This window comes from Scyliorhinus torazame, chromosome 18, assembly GCF_047496885.1.
Source record: "Scyliorhinus torazame isolate Kashiwa2021f chromosome 18, sScyTor2.1, whole genome shotgun sequence".
Classification (NCBI taxonomy): domain Eukaryota; kingdom Metazoa; phylum Chordata; class Chondrichthyes; order Carcharhiniformes; family Scyliorhinidae; genus Scyliorhinus; species Scyliorhinus torazame.
The window spans coordinates 160,745,500-160,772,066 of record NC_092724.1 but is presented as its reverse complement, the minus strand read 5'-3'; the positions used below and the strand labels follow the sequence as shown (position 1 = coordinate 160,772,066).

At 47.6% G+C, this 26,567-nt stretch overlaps 1 protein-coding gene across 1 annotated transcript in view; it reads left to right on the top strand.

The window, feature by feature from the left end:
- LOC140395694 (sodium/iodide cotransporter-like) overlaps positions 1-26,567 on the top strand; it is a 200,068-nt gene that overhangs the window by 8,983 nt on the left and 164,518 nt on the right. Inside the window, exon 3 of the mRNA XM_072483769.1 lies at positions 6,545-6,685. Coding sequence (XP_072339870.1) covers positions 6,545-6,685 — 141 coding nt within the window. The remainder of the gene's footprint in view (positions 1-6,544; positions 6,686-26,567) is intronic.

Genomic DNA, 26,567 nt, shown 5'->3' with positions numbered 1-26,567 from the left:
GTGCGAGTGAAGTGAGGAACAGGGAGAGAGTGCAGATAAACACGTGGCTGCAGGGATGGTGTAGGAGGGCGGGTTTCAGGTATGTGGATATTTGGAGCACATTCTTGAGAAGGTGGGACCTGTACAGATAGGACGCGTTTGCACCCGAACCAGAGGGACACCAATATCCTGGGAGGGAAATTTGCTCCGGCTCTTCGGGTGGGTTTAAACTAATTTGCCAGGGGGCTGGGAAAACGAGCTGTAGTCCAGAAGCCAGTGTCGAGAATAGTGAGGTACTGAGGAGGGTATCAAGGTCGCAGGAGTGTACCCGCAGACAGAAAGATGGGTTGAAGTATATCTACTTCAATGCAAGGAGCATCCGGAATAAGGTAGGTGAACTTGGAGCGTGGATTGGTACTTGGGACTACGATGTTGTGGCCATTACGGAGACATGGTTAGAACAGGGACAGGAATGGTTGTTGGAAGTTCCGGGATGTAGATGTTTCAGTAAGAGCAGGGAAGGTGGTAAAAGAGGTGGAGGTGTAGCATTTTAAATCAAGGATAGTTTAACAGCTGCATAAAGGCAGTTTGAAGGGGATCTGCCTACTGAGGTAATATGGGTCGAAGTTAGAAATAGGAAAGGAGCGGCCACATTGTTAGGAGTTTTTTATAGGCCCCCAAATAGTAATAGAGATGTGGAGGAAGAAATTGCAAAACAGATTATGGATAGGTGTGGAGGTCTCAGGGTAGTTGTCATGGGTGACCTTAACTTTCCATATATTGATTGGAACCTATAAGTCGAACAGTTCGGATGGGGCAGTTTTTGTACAGTGTGTGCAGGAGGGTTTCCTGACACAATATGTGGATAGGCCGACAAGAGGGGGGGCACATTTGATTTGGTACTGGGTAATGAACCGGGCCAAGTGTTAGATTTGTTTGTGGGAGAGCACTTTGGAGATAGTGACCACAATTCGGTGTCTTTCACTATTGCAATGGAGAGGGATAGGGCCATATGACAGGGCATGGTTTATAATTGGGGGAGGGGTAATTATGATGCGATTAGGCAAGAATTAGGGAGCATAAGATGGGAACGGAAACTGTCAGGGAAAGGCAAAAATGAAAAGTGGAGCTTGTTCAAGGAACAAATGCTGCGTGTCCTTGATAGGTATGTCCCTGTCAGGCAGGGAGGAAATGGCTGTGTGAGGGAACCATGGTTCACAAGAGAGGTTGAATGTCTTGTCAAGAGGAAAAAGGAAGAGTATGTAAGGATGAGAAAACAAGGTTCAGTAGGGTCGCTTGAGGGTTACAAGGTAGCAAGGAATGAGCTGAAAAAAGGGCTTAGGAGAGCTAAGAGGGGGCATGAGAAGTCCTTGGCGGGTCGGATCAAGGAAAACCCCAAGGCTTTTTACTCTTGTGTGAGAAATAAATGAATGACCAGGGTGAGGGTAGGGCCGGTCAAGGACAGTAGTGGGAACTTGTGCATGGAGTCAGAAGAAATAGGAGAGGCCTTGAATGAATACTTTTCTTCAGTGTTCACAAAGGAGAGGGGCCATGTTTTTGAGGATGAGAGTGTGATTTAGGCGGGTAGGCTGGAGGAAGTAGCTGTTCTGAGGAAGGATGTATTAGCAATTTTGAAAAACCTGAGGGTCGATAAATCCCCTGGGCCAGATTGGATATACCCAAGGATTCTTTGGGAGGCAAGGGATGAGATTGCAGAGCCTTTGGTTTGATCTTTGGGTCCTCGCTGTCCACGGGGATAGTGCCAGAGGACTGGAGAGTGGCGAATGTTGTTCCTCTGTTCAAGAAAGGGAATATGAATTACCCTGGTAATTATAGGCCAGTTAGTCTTACTTTGGTGTTCGGGAAGATGTTGGAAAAGGTTCTGAAGGATAGGATTTATGACCATTTGGAAAGATGCAGCTTAATCCGGGATAGTCAACACGGATTCGTGAAGGGTAGGTCTTGCCTCACAAATTTGATTGAATTCTTTGAGGGGGTAACTAAGTGTGCAGATGAAGGTAGAGCAGTTGATGTCGTATACATGGATTTTGTAAGGCGTTTGACAAGGTTCCCCATGGTCGGCTCATGAAGAAAGTAAGGAGGTGTGGGATAGAAGGAAAGTTGGCCAATTGGATAATAACTGGCTATCACATAGAGGGTGGTGGTGGATGGAAAATCTTCAGACTGGAGACCAATTACCAGCGGTGTACCATAGGGATCAGTGCTGGGTCCTCTGCTATTTGTGATTTTTATCAATGACTTGGAGGAGGGGACTGAAGGGTGAGTCAGTAAATTTGCTGATGACACCATAAGACCATAAGATTGGTGGAGTAGTGGATGAGGTGGAGGGCTGTTGTAGGCTGCAAAGAGACATTAATAGGATGCAGAGCTGGGTCGAAAAATGGCAGATGGAGTTTAACCCTGATAAGTGCGAGGTGATTCATTTTGGTAGAAAAAATTTGAATGCGGATTACAGGGTCAACGGCAGGGTTCTGAGGAATGTGGAGGAACAGAGAGATCTTGGGGTTCATGTCCATAGATCTCTGAAGGTTGCCACTCAAGTGGATAGAGCCGTGAAGAAGGCTTATAGTGTGTTAGCGTTTATTAACAGGGGGCTTGAGTTTAAGAGCCGCGGGGCTATGCTGCAACTATACATGACCCTGGTGAGACCACATTTGGAGTATTGTGTGCAGTTCTGGTCACCTCATTATAGGAAGGATGTGGAAGCATTGGAATGGGTGCAAAGGAGATTTACCAGGATGCTGCCTGGTTTGCAGGATAGGTCTTTATGAGGAAATGTTGAGGGAGCTAGGGCTTTTCTCTTTGGAGCGGAGGAGGATGAGAGGTGACTTAATAGAGGTTTATAAGATAATGAGGGGGATAGATAGAGTGGACGTTCAGAGACTATTTCCTCAGGTGGATGTAGCTGTTACAAGGGTGCATAACTATAAGATTCAGGGTGGGAGATATAGGAGGGATGTCCGAGGTAGGTTCTTTACTCAGAGAGTGGTTGGGATGTGGAATGGACTGCCTGCTGTGATAGTGGAGTCGGACACTTTAGGAACTTTCAAGCGGTTATTGGATAGGCACATGGAGCACGCCAGAATGACAGGGAGTGGGATAGCTTGATCTTGGTTTCGGACAATGTTCGGCACAACATCGAGGGCCGAAGGGCCTGTTCTGTGCTGTACTGTTCTATGTTCTATGTATAAATGTGTTCCCTCTAAGTCACCTGGTGGGCCAGCAGCTAATTAACCCGCCTGCTGTCAGCTGGCGGGTTCAAACTTCCCAGCGCCCAAAACACCCCTGTCACTCTCTCCAGCCCACCATCTTCACCATACAGTGCAAGATGTCAGCATCCCAGAGGATAACGGCTAGCTGCCTCAAGAAGAGGTCTGTTCCTTGATTCAACACCCTCCCCACAAGCCCATCACCTGCGAGTCGCCCATGCCCACTTGGACCTCAACCACATTTGGAGTCTTCCAGCACACCCTTCCAGTAAACCATGTGGTATCCTTTTGACTCTGAATTTGTTTCTGATTTTTTCATACAGCCCTGTCAGGTCCAGTTATCCTCTCGGTCTTCGGTCTTCCCTCTGTCTTCTTTGTTCACCTTCTTTATTCACCTCCTAGCCCCTCTGCAGGCCATTGTGAGAACTTGTCCATCACTCCACCCCTCCAACATTCCTTGCACAGACCTCCTTCCACATTTCTCCTCCTGTCTTCATTAGGCCACACCCGACCCCCTATCGAAGTTCGGATCTTTGTTGCGGTGGCTGCCTGAGTCCGCAGCACAGGATTGTCCAAGTAGACACTGGTGTGTGGCACCGGGGGGAAGAAGACTCCTTTACTCCCCAACCCCAGCCGCTGTACTGGTCTGACCCAGTGGCACAGGAGGGTCCATGAGTGCAGCAGCAGGAAGCTGTCTATGAAAACCAGCTCAGCATGGATATGGAGACAGGAACCACTCTTCCCCGGCAGAGTACAACGCATCAGGAGCAGCTCAGCACCATGGCAGAAGGTTGATTCACACACCCCAATGTCTCTGGTGAGCTCAGGATCCCCTTGTGCACTGAGTAACAATCGGGTTTGATGCTGATGTCATTTCCTGCTGACGTGACGCAAGATTGAAAAGGCTGACGGGATGTTCGCGAGCAGCTGTTTTAATCAGCATTCATGAAATGCAAATGAATGCAAATGACCACCTACCAGCGGGAACACCAACCCGCCATTAACCCATGTAAGGTCCCTTCCTGTTGAGTCCTATATTTCCCATTTTTTTTTTCTTTAGCTGTTATAATTTTTGATCCATGGATGTTTCATGGGCAAATACCTTTAAGTCTGCAGAGGAAGTGAGGAACTGAAAGGTTACAAAATAGTACACTGTGCTAGCTCTCGAACAGCAGAACTCAGATGTTTTGGCACCGAAGAGTTCGAAAGGACTTGGTTTGATTGGTTGGCTGGTGGTCAATGAATTGGCCAAAAGGGCGTATTCTACCCAGCAACAGGCGGTGATTGGGTCCTACACAAGTGGGATGGTTTTCAGAGAACCAAGATAAGGACAATTGGGTCCTGGACACTCAGAGAAGAAGCTGTGTGAGTCTCTTGCTTTTGCTCTCGCTCTCTATTTCTCCAGAAAAGCTGCACAGCTGCTGTATTTCTAAACCTATAGAGAACCTGGATGAATCTACAGACTAACATTATAGATTGAAAGCAGAAACCTCAAACTGAAAGCCCAGACTGAAGGAAGATGTGCTAGAAGACAACCATCTGAAACAAAAACCCTTATCCTTTTATTTCCATCATTATTTTTACAGCCCTCACTTTTCCCCTCTTGTGTTTGCTCATCTGTTTTGTGTGTGTGTTGAGGGTGGGGCGAGTTGAAGAGGGGGTTAGGAATTAGATAATAGTTAACAAGTTGTATTTGCTGCATATTTACTTATAGTTGAGAGCAGTACGGTGGCGCAGTGGGTTAGCCCTGTTGCCTCATGGCGCCGTGGTCCCAGGTTCGATCCCAGCTCTGGGTCACTGTCCGTGTGGAGTTTGCACATTATCCCCGTGTTTGCGTGGGTTTCGCCCCCACAACCCAAAGATGTGCAAGATAGGTGGATTGGCCATGCTAAATTGCCCCTTAATTGGAAAAAATTTAATTGGGTACCCTCAATTTATTTTTAAAAATATTTAATTATAGTCATTGTTAATAGTAAAATTAATTGTGGTTTAAATTTACAAACCTGGTGACTGTAGTTATTGGGCAACCAAGGTCCAAAGTTTTTGGGCGTTCTTCTAAGACTTATTTGTTCATTTCAATTGTGTTGCAACTCTGGGTCAGTTGGGCTGGAATTGACTGAGTTGTAACACCCGTCATTGGGAGAGTTACAATGCGATTTTACACTGACGGATTTACGACATTTCGTCTCACGCTAAATTCTCCACTCTTGCCCACCATCAAACCCGCCGTGGGTAGGATAGGCGAATTCCACCCAATGTTTACAGTAGATGGTTAATTAACTCCTTCTGTATGTGTTTGTCAGTCTTTTCTACGCATGAGAATTTTTGTCTTACGTCCTGATATTAACCCCCAGCCAATCCAGTGAGAATGAAATCAGCTGTACGCTTTGCACATTGAAGTCAATGGAAATTAAAATCAGTAAAAGTGTAAAAAGGGCACCCAAATTGAGCCCATCTGGCGGATTTAAATTGAATCGGGGCTTTTGTTAATTTTATCCACAGTGTCATCTTACTCCTTGTGAGCTGGAAGTGGAATGCAGATTTTGTTATGCTGATAAAGAGCTTGATGGGATAAGAAATGGGGAATTGTCCCTTGAACCTATACCCCAATTTAATCACAGTTGATCTGTACCTCAAATCATTTACCAGCCTTGATATTTGTGGGTTAAAGAATAAATCAAACATCGGGCGCTGGATTCTGTGCCCCGCTGTTATAACCTGCCTACTGACGATTGGCTGGGGACTAATGACTATCCCACAATCCTATGGGAGTATGAACTTCCCCAATGAGGGGGGCGGAGAAACTCCTACTATAAATAAGCTGGCCAGTCCAGGAACCAAGGGGAAGGAGAAGGTAGCAAGGGAAGTTACTGCTACTGCTATGTAGATATTGTTATAGTAAATAAACGTTATTATTTTGTATCCTTAAAACTCGTGCTGGATTCTTCGGGGCCCTTACAAAACCCGCCCCGCCACATTTTTGCCCCGACCCACCGGCGGGACTTTCCGTTACATCAGTCGGTCAATGGGGTTTCCCATTGTGGGGCAGCCCCACGATGTCGGGAAACTCCCGGGCATCGGCAAAACGGAGAATCCTGCCGGCAGAGAATCCCACCCCATATGTTCAACAATACAGAATTAGAGCTGGGTCTCTCTAACATAAGCAGATAGGTTAAAATGAATGGCCAGAAGAAGGAAGTGTGGGACTGGTACTTTCGCTTACTTGGAGAACACCCATGTCATGACAAAGCAACTTAAATAAAGTAGCATTCTGGGTCATGAAGCGTAATTTGCATACAGTTTTGGTGAAGTAACTGGGGATACTTTTCTTTCAGCTTTGATCCTGACCCAAGGAAAGTATACACAACTTGGACTGTTTGCATTGGAGCTGTATTTGGATGGACATCAATTTATGCTTGCAACCAAGTACAGGTGCAAAGATACTTGGCCTGCAAGAGTGAGAGAGAGGCAATAAAGTAAGTTAACATGATAAATACAATTCGATTCATCAAATAAAATTGCGAAATAATTTTCTGTCACATTTTTCATGGTTAAAATAAACAAATTGAAAAGAACTGAGCAGACATTTTGTTTAGAAAAACAGAAACTGATGAGGCCCAAATCCTATTTGAAATTTAAAATTTAACTTGCATTTTCAAATATTTGGAGATACTTCAACTACCAACTGGTTATTGCCGTGCCCTTTTTGTAATTTCATGGATTCTAAGTGTTTCTGTTAAGGCCAACATTTATTCACCATCCCTATTTGCCCTTGAGAGGATAATGCTGAGCCGTGTTGAACGGCTGCAGTCTGTGGTATAGGTTCTGAGAGTGCTGTTAGGGAGTTCCAGGATTTTTACCGAGTGATGATGAAAGAACAGCAATATATTTCCAGGTCAGGCGTGTTTGGGGGGGAACTTGCATCTGATGGTGTTCCCAAGTGTCTGCTGCCCATGTAAATCTAGATGGTTGAAATCACTTGTTCAGAAGATGCAATATAAGACCCTTTGGTGAGAGGTTGCAGTGCATCTTTTAGCTGGTCAGTGATGCAACCACCATGGGGCTGGAGGGAGTGAGCATTTAAGCTGACAAATGGAGTGTCAATCAAGTGGTCTGATTCGTCTTGCATGCATCTTGAGTGTTGCTGGAGTTGCAATTATCCAGGCAAGTGGAGACTATACCACACTCCTGACTAGTGCCTTGTTGATGGTGGAAAGACTTAGGGAGTCAGGAGGTGAGTTAACTTGCTGCAGAATTCCTGGGGAGCGATCTACCAGCTTCGGTACACCCAAGTGGGAGAGCGAGTCGGCCGGTAGATGCAGAAGAGGCCTCTTGCAGGCTTCCCGGCAGCCAGCATGCCTCATGAGATCTACCCAGATCTCACGATCTGGATCAAGCCCACAATGGGCGGGACCAAACATTGCACGCCTAAGTAGGTTCAAAACCCACTTGGGTGCGCTGACCCAGGATCTATCTGGCTCTACCGGCCACCCCAGCAAGGCCCCATCTGGGCACCATTCAATATTGGTCCACACAACTGTGAACCAGGCAGAACAGCTCCATCAGAGGCCCCTGGGTGGTCAGGGACAGGACAGGCTGACCCCCTGGCCCTCCTCCTTGAACACCGGTACATTGGCACTGCCAGGCTGGCACCTTGACACTGTCACACTGACACTGCCAAGGTGCTTGGGTGGCACTGCAAAGCCAACAGGAGCATTTCCAGGGTGGCAGTGCCAGGTGCCATGGTGGCATTGCCAAGGGTCATGGCTTGAGAGGGGCCATGCCCATGAAACGATGGAGGAGGTATGGTATTAAGGGTTGGGGAGGGTACAAGGTGAGTATGAAGGGGCATCTGGAAGGTTGGGGGGGGGTGGAGGGTGGGGGGCCTGGATGGGGTTGGGGCTGAAAGTTGTTTTGGGAAGGCCTGAAAAAGGGGGGCCCTCAGCAACACCATAGAGGGGTGTCATCACTTGGGAGTGTGCGGGGAATGCCCATGTGAGTGGGTGGGTGACATTGCCCATGGGTGGGGAGGTTGGGGGACCCACAATCCCACTTAGAGATCAGGGAACCCTTTCAAAATGGCGGCTCGATCTCCTGAGAAGTCAGTCTGGCCAGCAAATTCAGCTCTACAGTGATGAAAATAATTCGAAGTGTGGGCTTGATCGGGGAGAAACTCCTCAGGTCCCAAGAAAGTGACTAAGAGCGCAATTTGAGCAATGGGATCTATGTCCCATAGCGAGCACGGTCAGCGTGTGTTTCCTTGCACTCACCGTGACGACAACCACTGCGCTATCCAACCTGACTCTGGTTAGATAGGGGGCCACAGCAGGGAACACCTGGCTGAGGCCACATTTAGTCCCGTTTACTGCAATAAGGAGACCCCCTCGCCGAAACTCCTCAGTGAATGCAGGGAGAGATCGGAACACCATTTTAAAATGGCGTCCTGATCTCTCGAGCCCCCAATGCGATCCTCGAACCCCCACCCCCCCAAGCCCCAACTCCCTGTAAGGAGCTCCCCGGTCTCCCCCCGCAGGGCACCCCCCAACCCGCCTGATCATCACGCAAAAAATTCCAGCCTGGAACCTTGGCAGTGCCAGCCTGGCACCCTGGCGGTGCTAGAATGACACCCAGAGGCACTGCCAGGCTGGCAATGCCAGGGTGTTCTCATGGCACCAGTAGTGCCAGAGTACCACCTTGCCGAGCGGGCATGCATCCTGCAGCCTCCAACCTCTTGAGAGAGCCCCATGAGATCCATTCCGTCTGGTCCACGTTTATGGAGACCAGCACTGAACTGCACTCGCCCGAGGTCTCCAAGGAAAAGGTATCCCAATGCCTTGATTACCTCAGTGAACTGCATATAAAGCTGTCTGCCTAGCTGTCTGACTCTAATTTGCAGATGTGCCAAAAAGTGATCCCGCCCACAATGGCCAAGCTTTACATTGTGGCATCTCGCGAGATTGTGTTAAATCTCAAGGTATGGTGAGTCAGGAGCAATGTCTCCCTTCATTTACCTGCCATATTGTGCCATGGCGTGCTGCTTTCCGGGCGCAGCTTGACCAGTAGATTGCGTCCTAATTGTGGAGAACTCACCGACAGAGCCAGGAAGGCACGCCCAGCAAAACCCACCCCAAATGACACTTAGAGACTTTTCCTTTAGATCACTCCCCTGATCTCTGATCTGCACTTGTAATCATGGTATTTTTGTGGCTAGTCAAATTAAGTTTCTGGTTACAGGTGACACCAAGGAAATTGGTGGTGGGGGAACTAACAGAGTAATGCCGTTGAGTATCAAGACAAGATAGGTAGACTCTCTCTGTAAACTTCATTATCGCTGGCACTTGTGTGGCACAAATGTTACTTGCCATTAACCAGCTCAGGTCTTAATCTTCCCAGGTCTTGCTACATTCGGGCACGGACTGCTTTATCATCATTTATGAACATGCTGAACACTTTGCATTCTTCAGCAAATTCGCCACGTATCATTTTATATTGTTGGAATGATAGTTGACGAAACAGCTGAAGATAGTTGAGCTCAGGACACGACCCCGAAGAATACTTACAGCAATCTCCAGACTGCCCTCCAACAACCTGAGGCAACTTCTTTGTGCTAGGTTTGAGTCCAGCCAGCAGATTTTTCCCCCTGATTCCCATTGGCTTCAGTTTTACTAGGTCTCCCTTGCACCACACCTCATCAAAGATTGCCTCGACATTAAAGGCATTACTTTCCACTTCACCTCTGGAATTTAGTACTTTTCATCATGTTGGACAAAGACCAAAATTAGATCCACAATCCAGTAATCCTGGCAGAACCCAGACTGATAGTTATTGGCGAAATGGTATTGTCTGGTAGCACTGTCAATAATACTGATGGGCCAATAATTGGCCGGTTAGAATTTGCCCCGCATTTTGTGGGCAGGACACAGCTGGGCAATTTTCCACGTCATTTTCCACGCTGTTGGGGAGGTTTTAAACTAATGTGGCAGGGGGATGAGAACCAGATTAGGAAGTTAGAGGTCTGTAAAGAGGCAGCAACTAAAGCCAGTAAGGTACTAGATAATAAATTCAATGTGACTAAGGGGAAGAGTAGACAGGGAAGAGATGATGAACGCAAAGGGACAGGTGGTCTGAGGTGCATTTGTTTCAATGCGAGAAGTGTAGCAGGTAAGGCAGATGAATTTATAGCTTGGATTAGTACCTGGGAATATGCTGTTATTGGTATTACTGAGACTTGGTTGAGGGAAGGGCAAGACTGGCAACTAAATATCCCAGGGTATAGATGCTTCAGGAGGGTTAGAGGGGGAGGTAAAAGGGGTGGAGGAATTGCATTACTGGTCAGAGATGATATCACAGCTGTGATTAAGGAGGGCACGATGGAGGATTCGAGCACTGAGGCAATATGGGTAGAGCTAAGAAATAGGAAGGGTGCAGTAACATTGTTGGGACTTTACTACAGGCCTCCCAAAAGTGAGCGGCAAGTAGAGGTACAAATATGTAGACAGATTATAGAAAAATGTAGGAGCAATAGGGTGGTCGTGATGGGAGATTTTAACTTCCCCAACATTGAATGGGACTCGTGTAGTGTTGGAGGCGTAGATGGAGCAGAATTTGTAAGGAGCATCCGGGAGAGTTTTTTAGAGCAGTATGTGAATAGTCCAACTCGGGAAGGGGCCAGACTGGACCTGGTATTGGGGAATGATCCCGGCCAGGTAGCTAAAGTTTCAGTTGGTGATTACTTTGGGAATAGCGATCACAATTCCGTAAGTTTTAGAATACTCATGGACAAAGACGAGAGTGATCCTAAAAGAAGAGTGCTAAATTGGGGAAAGGCCAAGTATAACAAAATTCGGCAGGAGCTAGGGAATGTGGATTGGGAGCAGCTCTTTAAGGGTAAATCCACATTTGAAATGGGGGAGTCTTTTAAGGAAAGGTTGGTTAGAGTGCAGGACAGACATGTCCCTGTGAAAATGAGGGATAGAAATGGCAAGATTAGGGAACCATGGATGACGGGTGGAATTGTGAGACTAGCTAAGATGAAAAAGGAAGCATACATAAGATCTAGGCGACTTAAAACTGATGAAGCTTTAGAGGAATATCGGGAAAGTAGGACAAATCTCAAACGCGCAATAAAGAGGGCTAAAAGGGGTCATGAAATATCTTTGGCTAACATGGTTAAGGAAAATCCCAAAGCCTTTTATTCGTATATAAGGAGCAAGAGGGTAACTAGAGAAAGGATTGGCCCACTCAAAGACAAAAGAGGGAATTTATGCGTGGAGTCAGAGGAAATGGGTCAGATTCTTAATGAGTACTTTGCATCGGTATTCACCAAGGAGAGGGACATGACGGATGTTGAGGCTAGGGATGGATGTTTAAATACTCTAGGTCAAGTCGGCATAAAGAAGGGGGAAGTTTTGGGTATTCTAAAAGGCATTAAGGTGGACAAGTCCCCACGTCCGGATGGGATCTATCCCAGGTTACTGAGGGAAGCAAGGGACAAAATAGCTGGGGCCTTAACAGATATCTTTGCAGCATCCTTGAGCACGGGTGAGGTCCCGGAGGACTGGAGAATTGCTAATGTTGTCCCTTTGTTTGAAGGATAGCAGGGATAATCCAGGGAATTATAGACCGGTGAGCCTGACGTCAGTGGTAGGCAAACTGTTGGAGAAGATACTGAGGGATAGGGTCTATTCACATTTGGAAGAAAATAGACTTATCAGTGATAGGCAGCATGGTTTTGTGCAGGGAAGGTCATGTCTTACAAACCTAATAGAATTCTTTGAGGAAGTGACAAAGTTAATTGATGAGGGAAGGGCTGTAGATGTCATATACATGGACTTCAGTAAGGCGTTTGATAAAGTTTCCCATGGCACGTTGATGGAAAAAGTGAAGTCGTATGGGGTTCAGGGTGTACTAGCTAGATGGATGAAGAACTGGCTGGGCAACAGGAGACAGAGAGTAGTGGTGGAAGGGAGTGTCTCAAAATGGAGAAAGGTGACTAGTGGTGTTCCACAGGGATCCATTCTCGGACCACTATTGTTTGTGATATAGATAAATGATCTGGACGAAGGTACAGGTGGTCTGATTAGCAAGTTTTCAGATGATACTGAGATTGGTGGAGTTGCAGATAGCGAGGAGGACTGTCAGGGAATACAGCAAAATATAGGTAGATTGGAGAGTTGGGCAGAGAACTGGCAGATGGAGTTCAATCCAGGCAAATGCGAGGTGCTGTATTTTGGAAGATCTAATTCAAGAGTGGACTATATGGTCAATGGAAGAGTCCTGGGGAAAATTGATGTGCAGAGAGATCTGGGAGTTCAGGTCCATTGTACCCTGAAGGTGGCAACGCAGGTTGATAGAGTGGTCAAGAAGGCATACAGCATGCTTGCCTTCATCGGACGGGGTATTGAGTACAAGAGTCGGCAGGTCATGTTACAGTTGTATAGGACATTGGTTTGGCCACATTTGGAATACGGCGTGCAGTTCTGGTCGCCACATTACCAGAAGGATGTGGATGCTTTAGAGAGGGTGTAGAGGAGGTTCACCAGGATGTTGCCTGGTATGGAGGGTGCTAGCTATGAAGAAAGGTTGAGTAGATTAGGATTGTTTTCATTGGAAAGACGGAGGTTGAGGGGGGACCTGATTGAGGTCTCCAAAATTCTGAGAGGTATGGACAGGGTGGATAGCAACAAGCTTTTTCCAAGAGTGGGGGTGTCAATTACAAGGGATCATGATTTCAAGGTGAGAGGGGGAAAGTTTAAGGGAGATGTGCGTGGAAAGTTTTTTATGCAGAGGGTGGTGGGTGCCTGGAATGCCTTGCCAGTGGAGGTGGTAGAGGCGGGCACGATAGCATCTTTTAAGATGCATCTAGACAGATATATGAATGGGTGGGGAACAGAGGGAAGTAGATCCTTGGAAAATAGAAGACAGGCTTAGATAAAGGATCTGAATCGGCGCAGGCTGGGAGGGCCGAAGGGCCTGTTCCTGTGCTGTACCTTTCTTTGTTCTTTGTTTTTTATTAGATATATGCCAATGTTGTAGCTGTACTGGAACAGCTTGGCTATTGCAGCTGGGATCGTGTTATGGTCCTTAATCCTTTGCTGTCTCCAGCAGTTTTAGCTATATCCTGATATCGCATGAATTTTTTGATTTATTCTTTCATGGGATGTGAGCACCACTGTCATTTGGTACTCATCTCTAATTGCCCTTGGGAAGGTGGTGGTGAGCTGCCTTCTTGAACTGCTGCAGTGCATGTGGTCTAGTTACACCCATAGTGCTGTTTGAGAGGGAGTTTATGTTTTTGACTCAATGACAGTGAAAGAATGGTGATAGAGTTTGAAGTCAGGGTGCTGTGGGCTGGAGGGAAACTTGATGTGCTGATTTTTCCATGTATCTATCGCCCTTGTCTTTCCAAGTGGGATAGGTTGGGGGTTCGTAAGGTGCTGAAGGAGGAGGCTTGATGAGTTGTCGCAGTGTATGTTGTAGATGATGCATAGTGCTACCACTGTGCATTGGTTGTGGAGGGAGTGATTGTTTAAGGTGGTGGATCGTGTCCCTCCATCGATTAAGAGGTCTGTGCGCTCTGATGATCTCTTGAACAATGTCATTGTGAGCTCCTTGTTCCTCATAGGACCACCCATCGTGGCAAGATCAGGGAATGGGGGAGATGCTGGGAAAATGCAGTCCAAAATGTCCTCAGTAGCAGAACAGGCAAAGGACAACCGTTCATCTCATTGGCTACAAAGGTGGAAGCAGGCTGCAGCAGCAGGCTGCTCTCAGCCATTGTGATTCAACACGTCACAGAAACTTGACCAGCAATCCTGTCAAGATCATGTGGACAATGATGGCACCCAAGTTACAGGCTACTAATAGGGTCCATTTATCAAGGTCTGTAGCAATGGAGAATTGGTAACAGGAAAAGGGCTGTGTGTACCCTATAAGAATCTGCACACAGTCAACAGATGCATGAATGCTGTTAGATGCCTGTGTTGGGAGAGAGGCATCTTTGAGCAGCAGCATCTGTGACTAAGCTGTGACAGGAGTGCCTTTAGTCACGGAGTGCTGATTGGAACAGAATGCATCTGAGTTTAGGTGAGTGACTGAGTTCGGGTGAGTGGCTGTGTTTTTGTTGGTGTTTGGGTTTATCCTTGAGGTTCTATAAAGACATTTTTAAAAAAATATTTAAATTAATTAACTAGTTGAATATGGCTGGACAGGTGATGTGCTGTTGCTGTATGATGATGGAACTGGTGGATCCCATTGAGACTGTCAGTGACCACATCTGCAGCAAGTGTTGGCTGCTCGAGGAACTTCGGCTCAGAATTGATGAGCTGGAGACCGAGCTGCACACACTGCAGCACATCAGGGAGGGGGAACATTACCTGGACGCTTTGTTTCAGGAGGCAGTCACACCCGGTAGAATAAGTTCTGTTAATTCGGACAGTGGTCAGGGACAGAGTGGTGTGACTGCAAGGGAGGCAGGTAGGGGGATCCTGAGTTTAGGAGTTGAGGAGCCTCAGCCCTTGACCTTGTCCAACAGGTATGAGGTACTTGCTCCCTGTGTGGATGAGGAAGAGGGCTGTAGGGAGGATGTGTTGACTGACCACTGTACCGTGGTACAGGAAGCCATTCAAGAGGGGGGAGCAAAAAGACAAGTGGTAGTTGTAGGGGATTCTATAATTAGGGGGATTGATGGCATCCTTTGTAAGCCAGATTGAGAGTCCCGCATGGTATGTTGCCTGCCCGGTGCCAGGGTGAGGGACATCTCTGATCGGCTTGAAAGGATTTTGGAGAGGGAGGGGGAGGATCCAGTTGTTGTGGTCCATGTTGGGACTAACAACATAGGTAAGACTAGGAAAGAGGACCTGTTTGGGGATTATCAAACACTAGGGACTAAACTAAAGAGCAGGTCCTCCAGGGTTATAATCTCTGGATTACTACCCGAGCCATGTGCCAATTGGCATAGGGTTGAGAAAATTAGAGAAGTTAACACGTGGCTAAAGGAGTGGTGCGGGAAAGAGGGATTCCATTTCATGGGGCATTGGCATCAGTACTGGGCAGGAGGGACCTGTACCGTTGGGACGGTCTTCATCTGAACCATTCTGGGACCAGTGTTCTAGCGAATAGGATAAATAGGTTGGTCACAAGGACTTTAAACTAGCAAGTTGGGGGGAAGGGGTAAAGCTATGGACAGTATAATGGATAATGGAGATCAAGGTAGCAGGTTACGTGACAGGTTATTATGTAGAGATATGGGTTCAAAGACAAGGAAAATTAGGAGAAAGGGTAAGAGGAAAAATAAATTGCGAAAAGTTACTGATCAAGGTGTTAGGGGACTTCCGGTTGCGGCGATGCCTTGCTAGCCGCACGTTTCGGCGGCTCCAGCTCCGACGGACCTTCGGGCTCTTTTAAGAGCCCCAACGGGAAATTTTTGGGCAACGCAACCCGGTGTGGGGTGAGTGAGTAGGGAGTCCTCCCCCCAACGAAGGAGGAAAATATCGTCGGCGGCGGCTGCAGCGCGAGGAATTGTCGACGAAAGGGACAGAAAGGGAGAAGACACAAGATGGCGGCGGAGAAAGCTCAGGCGACATGGGGGCCCGAGCAAGACAAATTTTTGAGACGGTGTGTGGAGCTACTAAAGAGGGAGGTGCTGACCCCGATGCTACAGGCAATTGAGGGGCTCAAGGAGGCACAAAGGACCCAGGAGACAGAGCTCCGCGTGGTGGAGCAGAAGGTGACGGATAATGAGGACGAGATCCTGGGCCTGGCGGTCAAAACACAGACGCACGAGGCACTCCATAAAAAGTGTATTGAAAGGATCGAGGCCCTAGAAAACAGAGCGCGAAGGAAGAACCTTCGGATACTGGGTCTCCCTGAGGGAGTGGAAGGAGAGGACTGTGGAGCTTATGTAAGTACGATGCTAAGCTCATTGATGGGTGCTGAGGCCCCTGCGGGCCCCTTGGAGGTGGAGTGGGCACATCGGATCCCGGCGAGAAGACCAAAAGCGGGAGGACCACCCAGGGCGACAATCGTGCGATTTCACCGCCTTAAAGATAGAGAAGAGGTCCTGAGATGGGCTAAAAAGGTGCGGAGTAGCAGATGGGAGAATGCAGTGGTACGGGTGTACCAGGATTGGAGTGCGGAGGTGGCGAGAAGGAGGGCGAGTTTTAACTGAGCCAAGGAGGTGTTACACAAAAAGAAGGTGAAGTTCGGGATGCTACAGCCGGCACGACTATGGGTCACGTACCAGGAGAGACACCATTATTTCGATACGGCGGAAGAAGCATGGACCTTTATTAAAGAGGAGAAATTGGATCGGAACTGAGGGACTGATACTGCAGGGAATGTTATTGTTAATGTTATGGTTGATGTAAATAGAGAAGTAAATTGGGATGTGGGGAGACACTAGGAAATGTGGGCGCCGGTGAGGGGGGAAAGAAGGGACATAGGCGGATAATGAGGAATGGGAGGGGGAGGGGAAAGGGAGCTGCGCCACAAGAGGTGGGTCAGATAAAGGAATGTTCTCGCGCCAGAAAGATTATGGCGGGAAGATAGGCGCAAGGCGGATGGGAGTTCCCCACACAGGGGGGGGGGGTCAAGGAGTGAGCAGGAGTAGCCGGGGTCAGTTGAAGTCAGCTGACTTACGGAAGTAATATGGGGGGAGCAATCACGCTAGAAAGGGATCTAGCGGGGTGGGGGGACAACTGGGTTGCTGCTGCGGAAATCAAAAAGGAAATGGCTAAAGAGTGGGTGGACACTCAAGGACGCTCAAGGCTAAAGGATGGGTGGGACAGGTGTTCCACTCAGGACTAGATGCAAAGAATAGAGGGGTGGCCATATTGGTGGGGAAACGGGTAGCATTTGAAGCAAAGAACATCGTAGCAGATAGCGGAGGTAGATATGTAATGGTGAGTGGCAGGCTGGAGGGAATGGAGGTCGTGTTGGTTAATGTATAGCCCCGATGCGGGATTTATGAGACGGATGCTGGGGCGTATACCGGACCTGGAGGTAGGAAACTTGATATTGGGAGGGGACTTCAATACCGTGCTGGACCCGGGGCTAGATAGATCCAGCTCAAAGACCGGAAGAAGGCCGGCAGCGGCCAAGGTGCTCAAGGGGTTTATGGACCAAATGGGGGGAGTGGATCCATGGCGATTTCTTAGACCGAGGGCCAGGGAGTTCTCCTTCTTCTCCCATGTACATAAAGTGTACTCCCGGATAGATTTTTTTGTTTTGGGAAGGTCGTTGATCTCAAGGGTGGAAGAAGTTGAGTATTCAGCCATAGCGGTTTCGGACCATGCCCCACACTGGGTGGACCTGGAACTAGGAGAGGAAAGGGAGCAGAGAGCACTCTGGCGATTAGATGTGGGATTGATGGCGGACGAGGGAGTGTGTGGAAGAGTGTGGGGGTGTATTGAGAGATACCTGGAGGTCAATGACGACGGGGAGGTCCGTGTGGGAGTGGTATGGGAAGCACTAAAAGCGGTGGTCAGAGGAGAGCTGATCTCTATTGGGGCCCACAAAGGGAAAACAGAGGCCAAGGAAAGGGAAAGATTACTGGGGGAAATTTTAAGGGTGGATAGGGAATTTGCAGAGACCCCGGAGGAGGGACTGTACAGGGAGAGGAGACGACTCCAGACGGAGTTTGACCTCCTGACCACCAGAAAGGCGGAGGTGCTGTGGAGGAAGGCACAGGGGAGGAGGTATGAATATGGGGAAAAGGCTAGTCGCCTCCTGGCTCATCAGTTGTGAAAGAGGACAGCGGCGAGGGAGATGGGGGGAATTAGAGACGAAAAGGGAGCCACGGTGCGAAGAGCAGGGAAGATAAATGAGGTGTTCAAGACCTTTTATGAGGGACTGTATAGGTCCCAACCCCCAGAGGGAGAGGAGTGGATGCGGCAGTTCCTGGATCAATTGAGGTTCCCGAGGGTGGAGGAGCAGGAGGTGGAAGGCCTGGGGGCACCGATTGGGGTAGACAAGGTTATTAAGGGGCTGGGGAACATGCAAGCAGGGAAGGCTCCGGGACCAGACGGGTTCCCGGTGGAATTTTATAGAAAATATGTGGACTTGTTGGCCCCGTTGTTGGTGAGGACGTTCAATGAGGCCAGGGAAGGAGGGACTTTACCCCCGACAATGTCGGAGGCGACGATATCGCTAATTTTGAAGAGGGATAAAGATCCGTTGCAGTGCGGGTCCTATAGACCTATTTCATTATTGAATGTGGACGCCAAATTGCTGGCAAAGGTACTGGCATTGAGGATAGAGGACTGTGTCCCGGGGGTGGTGCACGAAGACCAGACAGGGTTCGTAAAAGGGAGACAACTGAATGTTAACATGCAACGACTATTAGGGGTGATAATGATGCCCCCAGTGGAGGGGGAGGCAGATATAGTGGCGGCAATGGATGCAGAGAAGGCATTTGATAGGGTGGAGTGGGAGTATTTATGGGAGGTGTTAAGGAGGTTTGGGTTCGGGAACGGGTTTATTAGCTGGGTCAAACTTCTTTATGGGGCCCCAACGGCAAGTGTAGTCACGGGTCGGCAAAGATCGGAGTATTTCCGATTATATAGGGGAACAAGACAGGGATGCCCGCTGTCTCCACTGTTGTTCGCGTTGGCAATTTAACCTTTGGCCATGGCGTTGAGAGACTCCAGGAAATGGAGAGGGGTGATTAGAGGGGGAGAAGAACACCGAGTCTCGCTATACGCGGATGACCTACTGTTGTATGTGTCGGACCCAGCGGGGGGTATGTTAGAGGCTATGCGGATGTTGAGGGAGTTCAGAGATTTCTCGGGATATAGGCTTAACATGGGGAAGAGTGAACTATTTATGATACACCCAGGGGACCAGAGTAGAGAGATAGAAGGCCTGCCTCTAAGGAAAGTGGAAAGAAACTTCCGATACCTGGGGATTCAGATCGCTAGGAGCTGGGGAACCTTGCACAGACTTAATCTGACACGATTGGTAGAACAAATGGAGGAGGACTTCAAGAGGTGGGACATGCAGCCTCTGTCGTTGGCGGGCAGAGTGCAGGCAATTAAGATGATGGTCCTCCCGAGGTTCTTATTTGTATTTCAATGTCTCCCTATACTAATCACTAAGACCTTTTTCAAAAAAATAGACAGGAGCATCACGAGCTTCGTGTGGGCAGGGAAAGTCCCGAGGGTAAGGAGGGGGTTCCTACAACGTAACAGGGACAGAGGAGGATTGGCGCTACCGAATTTGGGCGACAACTATTGGGCCGCCAATGTGGCGATGATTCGTAAATGGATGATGGAGGGAGAGGTAGCGGCGTGGAAAAGACTGGAGAGAAAGTCCTGTAAAGGGACGAGCTTAGAGGCGCTGGTGACGGCGCCGCTACCGTTCTCACCAAAAGAGTTTACCACGAACCCGGTGGTGGCGGCAACATTGAATATCTGGGGACAATGGAGGCGACAGAGAGGTGTGCGGGGAGCCCTGGTGGGGTCCCCAATCAGGAACAACCATAGGTTTGCCCCAGGAAGAATGGATGGAGGATTTCAGAGCTGGCACCAGTTGGGAATTAGGAGGGTGGGAGATTTATTTGTAGATGGGACGTTTGCGAGCTTGGGAGCATTGGAGGAAAAGTATAAGTTGCCCCGGGGAAACTTCCTTAGATATATGCAGGTGAGGGCGTTCACTAGACAACAGGTGAGGGAATTTCCGCTGCTCCCGGTACAGGGGATTCAGGACAGAGTGCTTTCGGGGGTGTGGGTCGGAGAGGGCAAGGTGTCAGAGATATACCGAGAGATGAGAGAAGAGGGGGAGGAGTTGGTGGGCGAACTAAAAGGAAAGTGGGAAGAAGAGCTAGGGGAGGAGATCGAGGAGGGTATGTGGGCTGATGCCCTAAGCAGGGTAAACTCCTCTTCCTCATGCGCCAGGCTTAGCCTGATTCAATTCAAGGTGCTACATAGAGCACACATAACGGGAGCAAGACTGAGCAGGTTCTTTGGAGTGGAGGACAAGTGTGGGAGGTGCGGCGGAAGCCCAGCAAACCACGCACATATGTTTTGGTCGTACCCGGCACTGGAGGGGTATTGGAAGGGAGTGACGGGAGTGATTTCTAAGGTGGTGAAGGCCCGGGTCAAACCAGGCTGGGGGCTAGCTCTATTTGGAGTTGCGGATGAGCCGGGAGTGCAGGAGGCGAAAGAGGCCGACGTTGTGGCCTTTGCGTCCCTAGTAGCCCGGCGTAGGATTCTACTCATGTGGAAGGAGGCGAAACCCCCCGGACTGGAGGCCTGGGTAAACGATATGGCGGGGTTCATAAAACTGGAGCAGATAAAGTTTGCCCTGAGAGGATCGGCTCAAGGGTTCACCAGGCGGTGGCAGCCATTCCTCGACTACCTAGGGGAACGTTAGAGGGAAGACAGATGACCAGCAGCAGCAACCCAGAGGGGAGGGGGGGTGGGGGTGGAAGTTTTAGTTTATGTTAAATGACTATGTTGTTTAGCCATTTGTTTATTGTAAAACTTTCTTTACTGTTATGTTTGTTCTGTAAGGGGAAAAAATTTTGTTTGAAAAAATTTCAATAAAACATATTTAAAAAAAAAAAGATCAAGGTGTTAGGATTCATAACAAAGACATAAAAAACAGCATAAGTGTACTTTACCTGAATGCTCATAGTATACGAAATAAGGTAAATGAGTTGATGGCGCAAATCATCGTGAATGACTATGATTTAGTGGCCATTACTGAAACATGGTTAAAAGATGGTCACGACTGGGAGTTAAATATCCAAGGATATCAGACTATATGAAAGGATAGAATGGACGGTAAGGGCGGTGGTGTAGCTTTGTTGTTTAAGGATGGCATCCGGGCATTAGTAAGGGATGATATTGGTGCTATGGAGGACAAGGTTGAATCAATTTGGGTGGAAATCAGGAATAGTAAGGCGAAAAGGTCACTGATAGGAGTAGTCTATAGGCCACCAAATAGTAACAGGATGGTAGGGCAGGCAATAAGCAAAGAAATAACGGATGCATGTAGAAATGGTACAGCGGTTATCATGGGAGATTTTAATCTGCATATCGATTGGTTTAACCAGGTTGGTAAAGGCAGCCTTGAGGAGGAGTTTATAGAATGTGCCCGGGATAATTTCCTGGAACAGTATGTAATGGAACCTACAAGGGAACAAGCGGTCCTAGATCTGGTCTATGAGGCAGGATTGATTAATGATCTCATAGTTCGGGATCCTCTTGGAAGGAGCGACCACAATATGGTGGAATTTAAAATACAGATGGAGGATGACAAGGTAAAATCAAACACTAGTGTTTTGTGCTTAAACAAAGGCGATTACAATGGGATGAGAGAAGAACTAGCTAAGGTAGACTGGGAGCAAAGACTTCATGGTGAAGCAGTTGAGGAACAGTGGAGAACCTTCCGAGCGATCTTTGACAGTGTTCAGAAAAGGTTCATACCGACAAAAAAGAAAGACGGTAGAAAGGGGGAAAATCGACCGTGGATATCTAAGGAGGTGAGGGAGAGTATCAAATTGAAGGAAAAAACATACAAAGTGGCAAAAATTAGTGGGAGACTAGAGGACTGGGAAGTCTTTAGGGGACAACAGAAAACTACTAAAAAAGCCATAAAGAAGAGTAAGGTAGACTGTGAAAGTAAACTGGCTCAGAACATAAAACAGATAGTAAAAGCTTCTACAAATATATAAGACAAAAAAGAGTGGCTAAGGTAAATATTGGTCCTTTGGAAGATGAGAAGGGAGATTTAATAATAGGAGACGGGGAAATGGCTGAGGAGCTGAACAGGTTTTTTGGGTCAGTCTTCACAGTGGAGGACACAAATAACATGCCAGTGACTGATGGAAATAAGGATATGATAGGTGAGGACCTTGAGATGATTGTAATCACTAAGGAGGCAGGATTGGGCAAGCTAATGGGGCTAAAGGTAGACAAGTCTCCTGGCCCTGATGGGATGCATCCCAGAGTGTTAAAAGAGATGGCTAGGGAAATTGTAAACGCACTAGTGATAATTTATCAAAATTCACTAGACTCTGGGGTGGTCCCAGAGGATCGGAAAGTAGCAAACGTGACACCACTGTTTAAAAAAGGAGGTCGGCAGAAAGCGGGTAATTATAGGCCGGTAAGCTTAACTTCGGTTGTAGGGAAAGTGCTGGAATCTATCATTAAGGAGGAAATAGCGGGGCACCTGGAGGGAAATTGCCCCATTGGGCAGACGCAGCATGGGTTCACAAAGGGTAGGTCGTGTCTGACTAATTTGGTAGAATTTTTTGTGGACGTTACCAGTGCAGTAGATAACGGGGAGCCAATGGATGTGGTATATCTGGATTTCCAGAAAGCTTTTGACAAGGTGCCACACAAAAGGTTGCTGCATAAACTAAAGATGCATGGCATTGAGGGTAAAGTGGTAGCATGGGTAGAGGATTGGTTAACTAACAGAAAGCAGAGAGTGGGGATAAATGGGTGTTTCTCTGGTTGGCAATCTGTAACTAGTGGGGTCCCTCAAGGATCAGTGTTGGGCCCACAGTTGTTCACAATTTACATAGACGATTTGGAGTTGGAGACCAAGTGCAATGTGTCAAAGTTTGCAGACGACACTAAGATGAGTGGTAAAGCAAAAAGTGCAGAGGATACCGGAAGTCTGCAGAAGGATTTGGATAGGTTAGGTGAATGGGCTAGGGTCTGGCAGATGGAATTCAATGTTGCCAAGTGTGAGGCTATCCATTTTGGGAGGAATAACAGCAGAATGGGTTATTATTTAAACGGTAAGATGTTAAAACATGCTGCTGTGCAGAGGGACCTGGGTGTGCTGGTGCATGAGTCGCAAAAAGTTGGTGTGCAGGTGCACACTGATTAAGAAGGCTAATCGAGTTTAGTCTTTCATTGCTAGAGGGATGGAGTTCAAGACTAGTGAGGTTATGCTGCAATTGTATAGGGTGTTGGTGAGGCCGCATCTGGAGTATTGTGTTCAGTTTTGGTCTCCTTTCCTGAGAAAGGACATATTGGCACTGGAGGAAGCGCAGAGGAGATTCACTAGGTTGATCCCAGAGTTGAGGGGATTAGATTATGATGAGAGGTTGAGTAGACTGGGACTGTACTCATTGGAGTTTAGAAGGATGCGGGGGGATCTTATTAAGACATATAAAATTATGAAGGGAATAGATAGGATAGATGCGGGCAGGTTGTTTCCACTGGTCGGGGAAAGCAGAACTAGGGGGCATAGCCTCAAAATAAGGGGAGGTAGATTTAGGACGGAGTGTAGGAGGAACTTCTTCACCTAAAGGGTTGTGAATCTCTGGAATTCCTTGCCCAGTGAAGCAGTTGAGGCTCCTTCTTTAAACGTTTTTAAGAAAAAGATAGATGCCTTTCTAAAGAATAAGGGATTCGGGGGTATGGTATACGGGCCGGAGAGTGGAGCTGAGTCCACAAAGATCAGCCATGATCTCATTGAATGGTGGAGCAGGCTCGAGGGGCCAGATGGCCTACTCCTGTTCCTAGTTCTTATGTTCTCATGTTCTTATGTTCTATCCCTGTAATCCCATAACCATTTGGACACTAAGGGCAATTTAGCATGGCCAGTCCACCCAACCGATACATCTTTGGATTGTGATAGGGACAAAGAACAATACAGCACTGGAACAGGTCCGTCAGCCCTCAAAGCCTGCGCCGACCATGGTACTTGCCTAAACTAAAACCAGATGCACTTACTGAGTCCGTATCCTTCCATCCCCACCACATTCATATATCATGGGTTGGATTCTCCACAGCCCCGCACCAAAATCGCAGTCAGTGCGGGGGCCAAGAATCCACTTTCCCTCCGCATTCGGGCCTGGTGCCGGTTCGGCGATTCTCCGGGACCCGAAAATCGGCATGACCGCAGAGTACGCTGCGTGTCTGGGGGTCCATTGACAGCGGCCCGCCCAGCAAACCTCCGCTCCCGAACAGCCGAGTTCCCGACGGCATGGACCTAATCCCCTATTGCCGGTCGGAATGCTGTTATGGCGGCTGCGGACTCAGTCCGCGGCCGCCCTGGTGGGTGGCAGGGGGATCGGACACCGGGGGGGGGGCCTTATAGGCGGCCGGGGGTTAGACGGCATGGTTTGATGCTCAGGCGCCCGGCCTATCGGGAGGGTCCGCATGTGCGGACTCCAAACCAGAATTGCAGGGGCGTATCTGCAGCTAAAACTGCGAGATTTACTCCGGGTCCCTGCCAGCCCCTTCAGGGCATTGAATTAGCTCAACTAGTTTCTCGGAATTTCCTGAGTAAAACTCCACTGTTTTTATGCCGGCGTGGGGACAGCGTCCCATTTTGGGAGAATCCAGCCCCATTTATCCGGAGCATCCGGAGGAAACCCGTGCAGCCATGGAGAGAACGTGCAAACTTCACAGTCACCTGAGTTTGGAATCGAATCCGGGTCCCTGGTTCTGTGAGGCAGCAGTGCTAACCACTGCCACCATGCCGCCCCCTATTTTGGTCACATTTGGCGCAGTGCGATGTACCTCATAGTAACCATGAATGTTAAGAGCATATGACAGACATTGTAAATTGTTTTATCATTCTAATCTTTTTATAGTAAAGTTTATTTTTGATTATTCTAAACCCATGGAATCAGGTGGCTTTATTCACTGAGTAAGTGTCCAAAATTTCAAACTTTGTCTACTTTAAACAAAACATTAATGGTCCCTAACCAGATTTCATCAACAACTCGGGTTTGGCCAAGGATCATAACATATATCATCAACGCTAATGGCCTGACCATTGACTTTGATGAAGATGTTGAGGAAAAGTTGTATTCTAATCTGATTAACTCTTTACTGTTATCACAAAAGAAGAAAAGATCATCCACTTGGGAATTTTAATGCCAGGGGTGACCATGGCTCAATGCTTGGAGAAGAGCCATTAGGAAAAACAGCGTGGGACAAGACAATGAAAATGGTATTCTTCTGCAGACAAAATGTGCTCAGCATGGCCTCATTATAAAAAACATCCTCTTCAGCTGGAAAGACAAACATAAAACCATATGGAGGCATCCTACCTCAAAGAGTTAAGTGCCTTCTGTACTATTTGGTCTATTCAGGGGACGGATACCTGCTGGACAGATCACAGAATTGCTCCATCGGTGATGACCATCCATCTCACACCATGACATTGTGAGGCCTAAAAGACCAAGAGGTGGAAGATCAACTTCTCAAACCTAAAGCAGCCCAAGTGCAGCTTATGATTAATTTGGGAAACCTTCACACATACAACTCAAAAACAATGGCATGAAATAAAGTGAACTGTGATAGACTCCTGTGCCCAGATCATTGGGTTGGAACACCCTCATTACCAAGACTGGTTTTATAAAAACAGTGAAAATAGGTAACCTCTGGAACAGAAACAGGGAACCTTCATTGCCTGGTAGAGAACAACCAAGAGTAATCTTGGTTCAAGAGGCATCATAAGTCAAGAAGGCAATATTCCAGGAGCTCAAGGCTGGCATCCAAAGACAAATCCAGAAGATAAGGGACAAGTGGTGGGTAGAGAAAGTCCAAAAGATCTAACAATATGCTGACTGTCATGACCTGCAAAGCTTTTTTTGAAGCCACCAGGGACATGTTACAGGCGCCTGGTCAGTCCTCAACAATGGCGAAGAGATTAAACCAGACGTGTAACTTTTTAAAGTTTTAAGATGGTGCAGAAAGATCAATTCGTTCCGTGAATTATAATACAAGAAATAGGGCTTGGTTATTTCATAAACAAAATTTATTAAGACAAAACATTTTTTCAAAAATTAAAACTTTTAAACTTCAAACTAACACTAACCGATTATCCACAGTTTCTTAACATTAACACTAGTTCCCATCAAACAACACTTTTCATGAAAATACAGCTATCAAGGTAGCTCTCAGTTGGCATAGTGCGGAACAGCCTGACACACGTTCCCTGGAATCGTTTACTTCCTCTGCCTGAGCAAATCTTTCCAGAGACACAGCATGGCTTCCAGGGAAACCTCCAACATGGTCTTTGTTCTTCGATAAATCCAATAAAAATGTTGAGAACAACATCAGAAACTCTTATCGTATTTATCAAACTGACCAAAGCATTTGAATCAGTAGATCAGGAGTCTCTGGATTGTGCTCCAGAGATTTGGATGTTTAAGAAACTTCTTCACAATCCTGCAACTGCTCCATGATGGTACGATTGCAACTGTCCTGAGTAAGAGATCTGAAACAGTCCCATTCAAAATCTGGGCCAGTGTCATGCATGGCTGTATAATAGTATTTATCATCTACCAGACAATGACTATTCACCTCACCAAAGATCAACTGCCTTCTGATGTCAGTACTAAATACCACCTCGATGGAAAACTCTTTAGCAACGGTTGCCTCA